The 15132-nt window shown below is 38.5% G+C and overlaps 1 protein-coding gene across 6 annotated transcripts in view; it reads right to left on the bottom strand.

The window, feature by feature from the left end:
- Positions 1–3445: 3445 nt before the first annotated feature.
- zhx3a (zinc fingers and homeoboxes 3a) overlaps positions 3446–15132 on the bottom strand; it is a 74918-nt gene continuing 63231 nt past the window's right edge. For all 6 annotated transcript variants that reach the window (XM_057845296.1, XM_057845297.1, XM_057845299.1 and 3 more), the window contains one exon: positions 3446–6909. In XM_057845296.1, the coding sequence (XP_057701279.1) occupies positions 6876–6909 (34 nt within the window). In that variant the 3' untranslated portion in view covers positions 3446–6875. The remainder of the gene's footprint in view (positions 6910–15132) is intronic.

Below are 15132 nucleotides of genomic sequence, written 5' to 3'. Positions count from 1 at the left end.
AGGACCAAGAAAAGCAGAAGGAGCGAGAGTGAGAGACTACGTGATCGGATAGGGACAGCTTTTTTTTTTTTTTTTTTTTTTTTTAATTAACAAAAAAATCCGTGATGGACTCGGTGCGAAGTTTGAAGCGCGAAGTAGCGAGGGATCACTGTACAGTGGTATAAAAAGTATATGAATGTTTTGGAATTTCTCACATATCTGCATAAAAACACCATCCATCAAATGTGATATGATCTTTGTCAAAATCCCACTGATGTAAAAACAGTGTCTCCTTCAACTAAAACCACCCATTTCTAAGTTTTCGTATTTTAATGAGGGAGGAAGCCACTGCTGTTTAAAAAAAAAAAAACATTGATGCTTGTTTAATGTTCGCAAAAAAGCACTTTGACACTCCACAGAAGTTTTGGCAAAATATTTTGTGGACTAATGAAACCAAAGTTGAATTGTTTGGGAGTAACACACAACGTCATGTGTGGAAGAAAAAATGGAACAGCTCACCAATAACAACACCTCATCCCTACCATGAAGCATGGTGGAGGAAGCATCATGATTTGAGGCTGTTTTGGTACCCCAGGGCCTGGACAGCTTGCAATTATAAATGGAAGAACGAATTCAAAAGTTTATCAGGATGTTTTGCAGGAAAATCTGAGGCCGTCTGCAGACAGTTGAAGCTAAAAAGTGGATGGATGCTACAAGACGACACAAAACACAGAAGTAAATCAACTTCGGAATGGTTTCAGAAGAACAAAATTACACGTTCTGGAGTGGCCAAGTCAAAGTCCAGACTTGAACACCCTGGAGATGCTGTGGGATGACCTAAAGACAGCGATTCATGCCAGACATCCTAGGAATCTGACTGAACTACAGCAGTTTTGTAGAGAGGAATGGGAAGATTATTCCTGATTGATGAGCAATACTAATCTGCAGCTACAGGAAACATCTGGTTGAAGTTATTGCTGCCAGGGGGGCGGCACAAAATGTTAAGTGTGATGGTTCACTTACTTATTTTTCCCCCTTCTGTCAGTTTGAATACTATCCTCATTAAAATATGAAAACCTATAAATGTTTTGGTTTTGGTTGTTTTAGTTAAAACAGACAGTTTTTTCATCTGTGTGATTTGACAAAGATCAGATCACATTTGGTGATTTTATGCAGAAATGTGAGAAATTCCGAAAGGTTCACTTTTTCATAGCACTGCATAGAAAAAATGCCGAGTGTGAGACAGCTCAAGCATACAGAAAAAAATGGTTGGTTTGAATTCAGCTGCCGAAAATGGAATCAATTAAAAAAAAACTTCATGGAAGGGAAGTTGGGGAGGGATGTTGGCCAGTGTAATCTGGAGGAAAAAAAAACTTGAGATTGACAATTTTAGGTACACAAGACAATCTGTGCTTCTCCAAACTGATCCAAAATGAATACGTACACACGGGAAAACCAAACTGGAACTTACTGATGCCAGTTTTGGGACTATGGTAATTCCAATATGATCTGGCACCAGTGTCCCTTTGAATCACACCATAACAATCGGTATCTTCTCCATGCTGAAAGAGTCATTGTCTACCAAATACATTTTGGAGCTTATTCTCCCTCCCATCTTGCGTTTTAGTAAAAAGAATAAAGATGGCAACAGGCCGAGGCACCTTTTCTTGCCAGTTTCAGCTATTGTCATCGATTGACCGGCAGGTGGCGCGCTAAGCTCTGTGGTGTCATTTCAAAAGTATCCCACAGCTTTGTTTTCTGGCATCGTTTCCACTCCCGCTGCAATGTGGGCATCGGAACAAATAACACTGCCGAATGGTGAGTATTCAGTTTATTCTGTAAAGATTCAGAGAAAGTGTAGAAAGGATGATACAACAGTGCTTTATGATCAGGCTATTTCATAAAAGTTTTTTTTTTTTTTTTTTTTTGTAAGCGATCATTACACCGTAAGTCCAGATTCCATTTATCTCAAACCAAAATAAATTTGTAACATTCGACACAAGTGCATACACTGCTGGTAGGAGATGAACCTCCAATTTCACTTTGGATGGTATAGCACCGTTCTTAGCTATTAGCAGCTTGACAAGGATGCAGCTTAATAGGATATCCATGTAGTGACTATGTTTATAGAAACAAAATCCTGAGGAGAATTGCTCCCCATTTGGCTCTCTAGCTAGCTCGAGATCTCACTCTGTCAGTGTCAAAAGCAAGGGCGTAGGTTTGCATTGGGACGGTAGGGACATAACACTACCAACTTTTCAGGGTACTCAAACTATTCCCACCAACTTTTAAGCAACCTTATTTGCATTATACAATGACTTCAGTTATATAGGTCATTTAGATTGTCTTCCAATATGTCGTAAGGATAGAATTGATCCTACCATTATCAAATCAATTACAGTAGTTTCATTATGTTCACTTACACTGACCCCATTTCACTTGTTGAATGTGCCAGTCCATTTTTCCCCTGAAACGCACGTTTGATTGGCTGATGACTTTAATCCCCCCCCCCCACACCCATTCACAGCCAGACAGAAATACAACATGCCGCCTCCCCCGCCCCCTTCAAAGACGAGGGATTTTTTTTTTTTCTGCCAGCAGCTGCCACTGTAAGTAATGTGAAAAGACGTCAATGTTGTGGAGGTGGGGAACACTCCACTAATTTTGCTATTGCTATAGTGCTTCAAGTCGAATTTACTCACTGAGATTTCTCGAAATAAGAAAACCAGCTAGCTGAAAATAAGCTTAACAGACTTATTATAAGCAAAATGTTTGTATACTTAATCTTAAAAGAAAAACTTGTCAGAAATGTTCTTAATTCAAAAATATTGTTGAAAACATTATTTGAGTTTTTTTTTTTTTTCTTAATTGAAACTGTGTTATAGCGCTATTCCACCTTTCAAGGCGCTCAAAGCACTTGCTCAAAGCCATCCACCTACTGGTGACGCAGCACCAGGAGCAATGTGGGGTTTTCATAGGTAAGTTCATCAGGGTAGAGAATCAAGCCCACAACCTCTTGGTTGTGGGACAACTACTCTACCACTGAGCCACACCATCCCCGTTGGTGAGTTATGTGAAAGATGACCAATGTTTAGATGTATGGGCTCAATACGAACAAATAGTAATATTTACCTGAAGTAAGTGGAAGAATCTGACGCATTAATCTGTTAACTAGCCTTTAACACTTAAAAAGTTTTTTGCCCCCCGCTAGCAGCAACCACTGTAAGTAATGTAAAAACACGTCAATGTTGTGGAGGTGGGGAACACTCCACTAATTTTGCCACTGCTACAGTGCTTCAAGTAGATTTTACTCAGTGGGATTTCTTGAAATAAAAACAGCAAACTGAAAATAAGCTTAACGGACTTATTTTAAGCAAAAAGGTCCGTATATTTAAGTTTAAAAGAAAAACTTGTTTGTCAGAAAGGTTCTTAATTCAAGAATATTGTTGAAAACATTATTTGAATGTTTTTTTTTTTTTTTTTTTTTTTATTTAGGTGAAAGATGACCAACTTTTAGCTGTATGGGCTCAATACGAACAAATAGTAATATTTACTTGAAGTAATAGAAGAATCTGACGCATTAATCTGTTAACTTTTTGAGTGTTAAAGGCTAGTTTTTTTCCCGTGAGCAGCAGCCACTGTAAATAATGTAAAAAGACGTCAATGTTGTGGAGGTGGGGAACACTCCACTAATTTTGCTACTGCTACAGTGCTTCAAGTCGAATTTACTCAGATTTCTCGAAATAAGAAAAACAGCAAGCTGAAACTTAACAGTCTTATTTTAAGCAAAAATGTTTGTATATTTAATCTTAAAAGAATAACTTTTTTGTCAGAAATGTTCTTAATTCAAGAATATTGTTGAAAACATTATATGAATGATTTTTTTTTTTTCTTGATTTAGGTCAGTGGTCTCCAAACTATTCCACATAGGGCCGCAGTGGGTGCAGGTTTGCACTCCAACAAAACAAGACCACAACTTTTCACCAATCTGGTGTTTTATAAGTGTAATCCGTTGATTGCAGTCAGGTGCTGCTTGCTTTAGTAGAAACCACATTGGTTAAAAGGTCTGTGCTTGATCGGTATGAACAAAAACCAGGACCCACAGCGGCCCTCGAGGACCGGTTTGGAGACCCCTGATTTAGGTGAAAGATGACCAACTTTTAGCTGTATGGGCTCAATACAAACAAATAGTACTATTTACTTGAAGTACGTGGAAGAATCTGACGCATTAATCTGCTAACTAGGCTTTAACACTCAAAAAGTTTTTTTTCCGCCAGCAGCAGCCACTGTAAGTAATGTAAAAAGACGTCAATGTTCTGGAGGTGGGGAACACTCCACTAATTTTGCTACTGCTGCAGTGCTTCAAGAAGATTTTACTCACTGAGATTTCTTGAAATAAGAAACTGAAACTATCTTAACAGACTTATTTTTAGCAAAAAGGTTTGTATATTTAATCTTAAAAGAAAACTTGTTGGTCAGAAATGTTCTTAATTCAAGAATATAGTTCAAAACATTATTTGAATGATTTTTTTTCTTGATTTAGGTGAAAGATGACTAACTGTTAGATGAATGGACTCAATACGAACAAATAGTTATTTACTTAAAGTAAGTGGAAGAATCTGATGCATTAATCTGTTAACTAGCCTTTAACACTCAAAAAGTTTTTTTTCCCGCTAGCAGCAGCCACTGTACGTAATGTAAAAAGACATCAATGTTATGGAGGTGGGGAACACTCCACTAATTTTGCTACTGCTACAGTGCTTCAAGTCGAATTTACTCAGAGATTTCTTGAAATAAGAAAAACAGCAAGCTGAAAATAAGCTTAACAGACCTTTTTAAGCAAAAAGGTTCATATATTTAATCTTAGAAGAAAAACTTGTTTGTCAGAAATGTTCTTAATTCAAGAATATTGTTGAAAACATTATTTGAATGATTTTTTTTTTCTTGATTTAGGTGAAAGATGACCAACTTTTAGTTGTATGGGCTCAATACGAGCAAATAGTAAAATTTACTTGAAGTGAAAGAATGTGATGCATTAATCTGTTAACTAGCCTTTAACACTCAAAATGTTTTTTTCCGCCAGCAACAGCCACTGTAAGTAATGTAAAAAGACGTCAATGTTGTGGAGGTGGGGAACACTCCACTAATTTTGCTACTGCTACAATGCTTCATGTCGATTTTACTGAGATTTCTTGAAATAAGAAAAACAGCAGGCTGAAAATAAGCTTAACTGACTTATTTCAAGCGAAAAGGTTTGTATATTTAATCTTAAAAAAAAAACTTGTTTGTCAGAAGTGTTCTTAATTCAAGAATATTGTTCAAAACATTATTTGAATGTTTTTTTTTCTTTCTTGATTTAGGTGAAAGATGACCAACTTTTAGATGTGTGGCTCAATACGACCAAATAGTTATATTTACTTAAAGTAAGTGGAAGAATCTGATGCATTAATCTGTTAACTATCCTTTAACACTCTAAAAAAAATGGAGAAAATTATTTGACTTGATTGAAAAAAAATATATATCAGATTAAGACGTTATAAATTTGCAGTGTGAAAGTTAGTATAGGTCAGCAGATTTATTTTACATTAATCATTTAGCCTATTAATTAATTAGCTTCATATTGGTGAGAAATGTAGCCCTGTCCCCCATTCACCAAATATGTTTGGTCTTATTAATGTCCATCCCCAGCAAAAAGTGTACATGCAGGTTATAGTCCCTACTAATATTAAGACCAAACCTACGCCCTTGGTCAAAAGGGTCTGATTGGTAATTTAGCTTTCAACAACAATTGGCCAGTCACAAGATTTGATACAATATTACAGTTACAGCTCATATGAAAACATCTCCAAAGTGTACAGAAAGCAGCACACGATTTTTCACAGATACAGACCAACATCGATCCTTGATGCACTGGCGTATTTTTTTTCTTTAGCTTTTTAATTTTTTTTTAAACCTGTATTTTTCTTTCTTTTTTGATTTCTTCTTGAACTTCACAGAAAGCGCAATAGCTGGAAAGCGAGCTGATGGACAAACAGGTCATACCAACACATGGACAGAGCTGAGTAAGGCAACGTTAGCGTGACAGGCTTGTCTCTGTTCAGCTTGCAGGGCATTGTAGGTTATTGATCTGGGCAAAGCTGTCAATACCTTTGCAGTGGGGCAGTGGGATTTTGAGCATTGCTGTCTTCATTAGTGCATTGAATATAGTCTCTTGCGTGTAGCCGAACCACAAAGTGATCACCAACATTGATACAGGTCTAAATAAAACATGTTTGATTGCATCTGGACTTACAGTGACTATAGAAAAGTAAATAGAATCGGGGGAAGAAAAGCAAAAACAAGTAGAATTCAAGGCAGTGCTGAAGTACTGGTTGCTAAAAAAGTAAAAAATATCACAAAGCCAACAATAACATTTCTTTGACACGTCTTTTGTCCATTCAGTCAGTACAACCCTCGTTTCATAGTGCAGTTTCATTCATATACTGTATATAGATTTCTCACGCTGACCCCGAAACATTACCTCTCGGCCTCATCCCATCTGATTTTTGTTGTTGTTGTTGTTCATTCAAGTCAGTTTTCCAGTCAGTGTGCGTCTTCTCTTTCGTTTCTTTGATCCCTCAAACTGACCTCATTGTGCACCCTCCCCACACGACCACAAAGAAGCATGAAAGGCTGAAACATCACAGGACTCAAGAAGGTGAGAAGTTCTTTCTTCTGACATGGGAGGAAGTGATGGCAGATGGAGGAGGAAGAAGAGGACGGGGTGGGGGGGTATTCACAGTTACAGTCAGAGTCTTACGGTCCAGCTACAATCACATTTGCTGTCATGACAAACACTCTTTTTTTTTTTTTTCTGAGCCGGGCCAGGGAGCGAACCGACCTCGTACGCGACTTCATCACACCTCCAGCAGCTCCATCCTCAGGCGATCCCTAAACATGGGTGAGCAAACACAACACGGACAAATAGGTGAAAATTTGATCCCTCGTTTATGCAACCCCTAGAAAAAAGTATGGAATCGCCAGCCTCGGACGAGCACTCACTCATTTTATTATGTAGAACAAACTCAGATAAAAAGCTTGAAAAATAGTTGATCAGTTAAAAAGTGCAACTCCTTGGCATTCAGAAACACTAAAAGAAATGAATAAAAAACATTGTGGTGGTGAGTAAAGGCCGAGTTATACCTCCGCGTTAGACCTGCGCCGTCAAGGAAGACCCGATTTACGACCCTGGGCCGTAACCTGACGCGGTCATATTGATTTTTCAAACCCTAGCATCATGTCAACGCATATGACAGAGCGGAAATGGACTGTGATTGGTTAGCTCAGACTGTTGTTTCCGGTTCAGCGCGAAATCACCGCCATTGTAAAACATTATTTTTCTAGACGCAAAAATGGACCAAGAGCAAGTCTCGTCAAGACATCATAAAGTTTGCCAAACGGCAAGGTCAGCGATTGAATTAAAAAAAAAAAAAATATGGAAGAACCACCGAGACTTGTGTGTGTTCGGAATCGAGTGGCCACACGAAGCGGTGACCTAGTCAGTCAAAAACTGCCAGCTTTTTATCACTTTATGTTAGGCCTGAACGATATTGGGAAAAACTATTGCTGCGATTTTTTTGGGGTTTGCGATATATTGCGATATTATATTGCGATATTAAAAAACATTTATATATTTTTTTTTCAAGATATTTTCACAAGATGACTTAAATAGCTGTTTGGAAAGACTTTAGATCACCACAGTGTACAGTCATCCCTTGTTTTTTGCGGTTAATGGGGACCAGAACCCGCCGCGATAAGTGAAAAACCGCAAAGTAGCCCACCCCCCCCATTTAAATTTTTTTTTTGTGTGTGTGTTTTTTGTGCCCAATGTATTTATTCAGATTTAGCATTGGAAAGAGATACATACAGGTTGACCCAAAAAAAAGTTTACACTCAGTTGACTGCTTGTTTAAAAGCCATTGAAACATATCTAAATAGGTTGTCATGCTTAAGTGATTCATTAAGGTCACTCAATGCAGCTGGTAATCTCTCGTCTCTACAATTCCTGTGCTTCTGCTGAAAATGAAGAAAACTTTAGCTGTACCTGAATTGCTGCGTGCCGGTCTGACACCTACTGAGATTACAGCAAATCTGAGAATATCCAGATGTGCAGTCTACAAAGTTAAAAAGAAGCTGAAAGATATTGGAACAGCCTCACGAAAACCTGGGTCTGGAAGTGCCGATCTGTGCCGACCAAAAAGTTGATCGACAAGGTGATATGTGGCCACCCCAGAGTCCAGATCTCAATCCCCTGGATTATAGCATATGGGCAACTGTGGAGGACAGTGCCTGTAAGAAGCCACAAACTGCTGTGGCAGCCTTGGAGAGGTCCATTGTTAGATCTTGGGAAAAGATGACAGCATCCTACATAAAGAAGCGTTCCGCAGGCGCCTGGAGGCTGTTGTGACACTTAAGGGAGGACACATTGAAAAATAGAGTGTACTGTACATGTTCTTTACAATAATGTATAATTTGTGATTCAATTCTAATTCTAAGATGAATAAACATGGCATTTAAGTTGTATTATGGCAGTGTAAACTTTTTTTTGGGTCACCGTGTATAAGACATGTTTTTTTCTGTGATCGTTGAAGTGACATGTAGAAATTTCAAACTCCTCATGATCACTTCTGGCATTTAAATGTCTCCAACGTCCCCACAGTACACACATTCATTCCAGCGTGGCTTCCTTGCAACTGTTTAACAAGTTCAACGATGATTGACAGATGCCCGTGTGAAGTTTGCTTCTTTGGCCAGATCAAAGCCATTGTTGTGCCGCAGTGACTGAGAGGATCAAAAGGCTGGGAGAGGGAGGGTAGGAGGCTGTGCGCAGACCAGAAAGTGAGGCGTATGTGGATCAAAAAAAAGAAAAACTATCGCACGTGCTTGCGATGGGACTATTGCGCACACGCACATCGCGATGGCGATGTTTAAACGATATATCGTTCAGGCTTACTTTATGTCGTATTTTTGGTTCGTGCACTTCATCATTTATTGTGTACTAGAGATGTCCTGATCGATCACGTCCTTTTCAAAGTATCGGAATCGGCAAAAAAATATCGGCCATGCCTTTTTTAAATATATACAGTATATATTTTAATTAAATCATTTTCTAATTGTATTTAACGTTACAGACGTAATATGTTACACTCATCCAGAGTCTTTAGTTTAGGCTTAATGTAGGGTTATCAACAATATTACGATAACGGCGGCAATTAATTAATTAAAAAATGTGTCACGTTAAAATATTTAACGCTATTAATATATGCGCTGCACGACCCTATCACTCACTGTCACGCTCAATCTGTAATGACGCCGTTTTACCTTAATAGAGAGATGAAAGGCAGTGCAAAATGAGTAGAGTGAATTTTGGCAGCCTTTGGAGCCTTTCTTCAATTGGCTTGCAATCCCTCTACCTATGATCAGAAATATAATGGGAAGCAATGTGGGGAAACACCTTCAGTTGTTCCCCAAAGGAGAGAAGATATATCCATTGGTAGCACGACGCAAAGTCATGGTTTTACTTCCCATCATGGTTCCACTTCCCATCATGCATTGGGGCATGGCTGCAGTATCATTTACTGAAAGCTCAAAAAATACACTAGATGGCAATATTGAGTCACAATATACAAAGTCACAAGTCTTTGTATCCGTGGATCCCTCTCACAGAAAGAAGGTAATAATGTAAATGCCATCTTGAGGATTTATTGTCATAATAAACAAATACAGTACTTATGTACTGTATGTTGAATGTAAATATTCGTCCGAGTTTTATTCATTTTTTTTCTTAATGCATTGCCAAAATGTATATGATCAGGAAAAATTATCGGGAATGATTGCTTTTTTTATTGCTCCCGATTCAATTCCAATTGGATCGGGAAATATCGGGATCGGCAGATACTCAAACTAAAACGATCAGGATCGGATCGGGAGCAAAAAATCATGATCGGAACAACCCTATTGTGTACATATGTTTGCTGTGAGTCTGTGACTTATTTACGTGTCACACTTCAAGTATATGAAGAATAAAGCACAGGTTTGGTGTCAAAAGTGTTGTTTTGATCTTTAATTTTCAATAACAGACAGTTCACACACGATACATCACTGATTGAGAGTGCCTCCGCGCTTTTTATGATAACGTTCACATCGAGGCTTCCAACGCAGTTTGGGAAGTTCCATACACGGCAGAAATCTGCTATGGCTTCACACTGGCTGGTTGTAGGACACGGCAAACAAATCGGGCTGGAGGGCTTTGCAGACCTCGAACAAAACGCTGGACGCAGTGCTCGACGCCAGTTTGAAGCTAGCCGCCACAGCTAGCTGGTTTTCACCCGAGGCTAGAAAAACGCGGCATCAAAATTTGGACAGACCGCCTCGAAACAGTCTTCTGCGTCGCCTGCGCCTCAACATTTGTATGATCAACATTTATTCATTGTTGATGAGCTGAAGATCCACTTTCAAGAGATCCATCTTGCATTGTTTATTTTTTCTCCGTTAAACTAGACAAGAGGAAGTCAACAAGCATGCCCCAAAACCGTACAAACATAACACAACTCCCCTCCAGTGGCTTGGCGGTGAATTACAGAGCAACGCGTAACCTGGCCGGAGAACCGTCGAATGACGCTGTAGTCGCTGCGCCGTCAAAGCAACGCGGGAGCATAACTCAAGCTTAAATGTTACTTTTATAGAGCAAGTGCAGGGAACTAAATATAGAATCACTCCGTTCTGAAGAAAAAAATATGGAATCACTCCATTTTGAGTAGAAAATACAGACACACCCAGTCTATTTCCATTCCTTAATTAAATCTCATTAGTCAGCAGTTAAAAACAGTGCAGTTATCACACCTTGGAGGGCTACCGGGCCAAGTGGATTCACAAGAATCATGGCTCCAACAAGAGAGATGTCTCTTGAGACCAAACTTCTTGAAGAAGGTAACGCTAAACATGGTTGCCACAGGCGTGGGCTGTTCACAGTCAGCTGTATCAAAAATCTGGACCAAGTACAAACAGCATGTCAATGTTGTTCAAGTTAAGCATACTGGTAGACCGAGGAAGACATCCAAATGTCATAACAACAACTAAAGGCCATATGTCTTGAAAACAGAAGACGTACAACAAGACGAAGAACAAATGGGAGGAAGCTGGAGTCAAGGTATATGACGGAACTGTGCAAAATCGCCTAAAGGAAATGGGATTTTCATACAGGAAAGCTAAAAGGAAACCATCATTCACACTTAAACAGAAAAGAACAAGACTGCAATGAGCTAAGGAGAGTCAATCCTAGACTGTGAATGACGGGATGAAGGTTATTTTCAGTGATGAGTCAAGAATCTGCATTGGACAAGGTGATGATGCTGGAAATTTTGTTTGGTGCCGTTCCAGTGAGATTTACAAAGATGACTGCCTTAAGAAAACATAAAAACGTCCTCAGTCCTTGATGATATGGGGCTGAATGTCAGGCCAAGGCACTGGGGAGATGGCTGTGGTTAAATCTTCAATAAATGCACAAGTTTACATTGAAATTTTAGACAGCTTTCTTATCCCTTCAATTGAAAATATGTTTGGGGATAATGAAGTCAAGTTGACAATGCATTATGCCACAGAGCTAAAACTGTTCAAACATTCCTTGGAGAAAGACTCATCCAGTCAATGTCATGGCCTGCAAATAGCCCAGATCTCAACCCTACTGAAAACCTGTGGTGGAAATAGAAGAAAAAAAAAAGGTCCACAGCAAGGCTCCGACCTGAAAGGATGATCTGGCAACTGCAATCAGAGTTGGCACCAAATTGATGAAGCATACTGTTTGTCACTCATCAAGTCCATGCCTCAGATACTGCAAGCTGTCATAAAAGCCAGAGGTGGTGCAACTAAATACTAGAGATGTGTTTTGATTGTTATTTCTTTGTTTGTTTCTCATGATTCCATATATTTTTCCTCAGAATGGAGTGATTCTATATTTATTTCCCTGCACTTGCTCTATAAAAGTAACATCTACTGACCACCACAATGTTTTTTAATCATTTTTTTTAGTGTTTCTGAATGCTAAAGAGTTGCACTTTTGAACAAATTCAATATTTGTCCAAGATTTTTATCCGAGTTTGTTTTACATAATAAAATGTCTGGGAGAATGCTCGTCCGAGACTGGTGATTCCATACTTTTTGCTAGGGGTTGTATACAGCAGTGACGTGCGGTCAGGGGAGGCAGGGGAGGCAGAGCCTCACCTGTCATCATGACAAAAAAATAATAATAGCATCAAATTTATATTAATATTTGTCCATTGCTCTTTATTTATGACTCATTTCAAACATTTTTTATAGTCAAAATCGCTGAATTTGCCTATTTCCTGTTCAAATAAAGAAATGAAACGAGAGGTGCGGCAGCAATGAGTAAAGCCTCACCTCTGATTGCGCAATCCTTAACAAACTGGGTTGATACATGGAATTGGAGCGTGCTGGTTGCCGTACATCTGCATGTCGCCATTATAATGTTTCCAGATACGTTTATTTGACCTGATTTTCCTCAGTCTGGCTAATGTCTTTAACCCTTAAAGTTTAATGTTTGTTAGCGACATATTTAGTTTTGCTGATGGGAAATAAAACCGCAGTGAAAAGACACAGGCTGCGGCAGATAGTACTCTGCCGCACTGCAAGGGGGCGTACGTGAAACTGGACTTTCCGTTAAAAGTGGACGCGGTTAACACAACGCCGGTGTTGTCCGGAGCTAAAAGGTTTGCTTCAAACTACGGGACCGAGGATAACTCGCGCTTTTCAAACGGACTGGTACACCCGAAAAGACTGTCTATGTGGCTGTCCTTCGAAAAATCGCCTTTGCTGCTTTCCCTGCCTTTTCTTCTCAACTTGTGCCAATGTCTGGACTAACACGAGATATTGTGACATTAAAAAACTACCACGAAGCCTCAGCAAACATGAGAGCTCGACCACTCACATTCAAAGCCTGTTTGCTTTAAAAACTTTTGGAAGCTCAAGGATCGATTTGGCTTTGACGAACAGCGGAAGCTCAACGGTAGCATCCTCAAAAGCTAAGGTAAAGAAAAAGAGTTTGAAAGACCTCATTAATGCAACCTGCATCCTAGCTAAACAGGAGTTAACATTTGGTGGTAACGATGAGCGTGTAGCTCTTCTAAAAGTGGCATATATGTAGAACGATTACATGGTTTTGCTGAGAAAGATGAAAGGTTAGCTAGACATTTGGACACATCCACTGTGTTTTCTGGCTTGTCAAATAGAACATAGAACGATCTAATTGAAGCAATCCTCTCCATTGAGGCGGAGAGATTTTTTTTTTTTTTTTAAGTAAAGGAAAATAAGGAGGACTTTTACTAAAAGGGCGTAGGTTTGCATAGGGACGGTAGGGACATAACACTACCAACTTTTCAGCATGCTAAAATTGTCCCCACCAACTTTTAAGCAACCTTACCTTTTTTGCATGATATAATGTTCAGTTATATAGAGAATTTAGATCTTTCAATAGTTCCGTATGTTGTAAGGATAGAATTGACCCTACCATTATTAAGTGAATTATTTTCACTATGTTTATGTTTGCTAATAAAAACCAGACATTTATTCAGGAAGTTTTCAAAATGTTTCTTTAGTATTTTTTGAAAACAAAGGTTTGAATTGAACAGTGTCTCATCTAAACCAATGCACGTAAAAGTTATTATCAGTAGATAAGGATTTATTTTGCATTGATCATTTTGCCAATTAATTAATTAGGTTCATATACATTAGAAATGTGGCCCTTTGCCCCCTTCATCCAATCTGTTTGGTCCAATTAATGTCCCGTCCCCAGCAAAAAGTGTACCTACATGCAGGTTATGCTGTTATATCGTCCCTACGAATGTTGAGACAAAACCTATGCCCTTCCAAAGTAACGCCGGTTTTTGTGGTGAAGGACAGGCGCAAGACCACAAACAGTTTTCATTTCAATCTTATTAAAAAAATTTTTAAAAAACAAGAGCTTGGACCAAGAAAAATACAATAGAATATTTAAAAACTAAATTTTGGCCTTAAATAAAATATTATTTTTCTTTTCACACTTTTTGTTTAGCAATCTGTAATAAATTGATTAAAGTTTCAGAATTAAAAGTTTTAAAAACAACTGAATATTTCACTAAAGGTCAGAATTGAATTCTGTGGTTTTGTACACCACTCTTTACTCTCATTTATGTTGCATTAATTATAGAATGGTGACGGCCAACACATTGAGGGTGTAGAGCAAATGCATGTTATTTTCTTACTTTTACGTATCGATAATATGTACCGTGTGTGCCTGTTTTGTGAAGAATGCTGATGAGATATGAAATAACCAGTAGCCAATTGAATAAGCTACCCTTTTTGGTTTATATATTTGGAAATCTGACACTAAAGGAGTCAGTGCCTCACCAACCATGAACCTCACCGCACGTCACTGGTATACAGTAAGGAGCACGGCTCTTGGAAATCCACCCTACTGAACACAATTGTTATGATTTATTCACATGTATTAGCATGCACTCTCAATGTATAATTCAATGAGCTAGACTACTTCTTACCTAAAAATAGAATTAAAAAGAAGAAAAAAAAACACTGGGCTGAAAACATTTTGACGGAACGTCTCTACACATACGCATTCCCCACAAAACAAGATGGTATGCTTTCCTGGCATCGTCTGGGGTTTTATTGTATTGCCTTGTACAAAAGGATAGAATCAGTCAAACAGCTTTTCTTCAATTTTATTTTCCCACACATTCCTCTTTCTCTTCATGTGCTCAAATGAATGTTGACAACAGTGATTAAGAAGCAATCCTTTTAGTCTTAGGTTTTTCATTTTATTTTATTCAGGCAAAGTATCTTTTTTTCCAAGTAGGAGGAGCCAAAACTATCAGAAGGTAAGAGTACTTAGAAGTTTGGTTGTAGAATATTATGGTTACAAAAAAAAAGGATGAACCATTTAACCCTTTCCGGGACACACTAATGACATTTAAAGCAACACTAGCTAACTTTTCAACCTTTATAAAGTATTTTCATAGCATTTGTGATAATATGTTGACTGACAACTAGTTGAATAACACCTCTGTTATGGCCTGAGGAGGTCTGTATCGCTTTCACCGGCACTAA

Source organism: Corythoichthys intestinalis, chromosome 9 (assembly GCF_030265065.1).
Source record: "Corythoichthys intestinalis isolate RoL2023-P3 chromosome 9, ASM3026506v1, whole genome shotgun sequence".
NCBI lineage: Eukaryota > Metazoa > Chordata > Actinopteri > Syngnathiformes > Syngnathidae > Corythoichthys > Corythoichthys intestinalis.
This window is presented reverse-complemented; position numbering and strand designations above follow the sequence as displayed.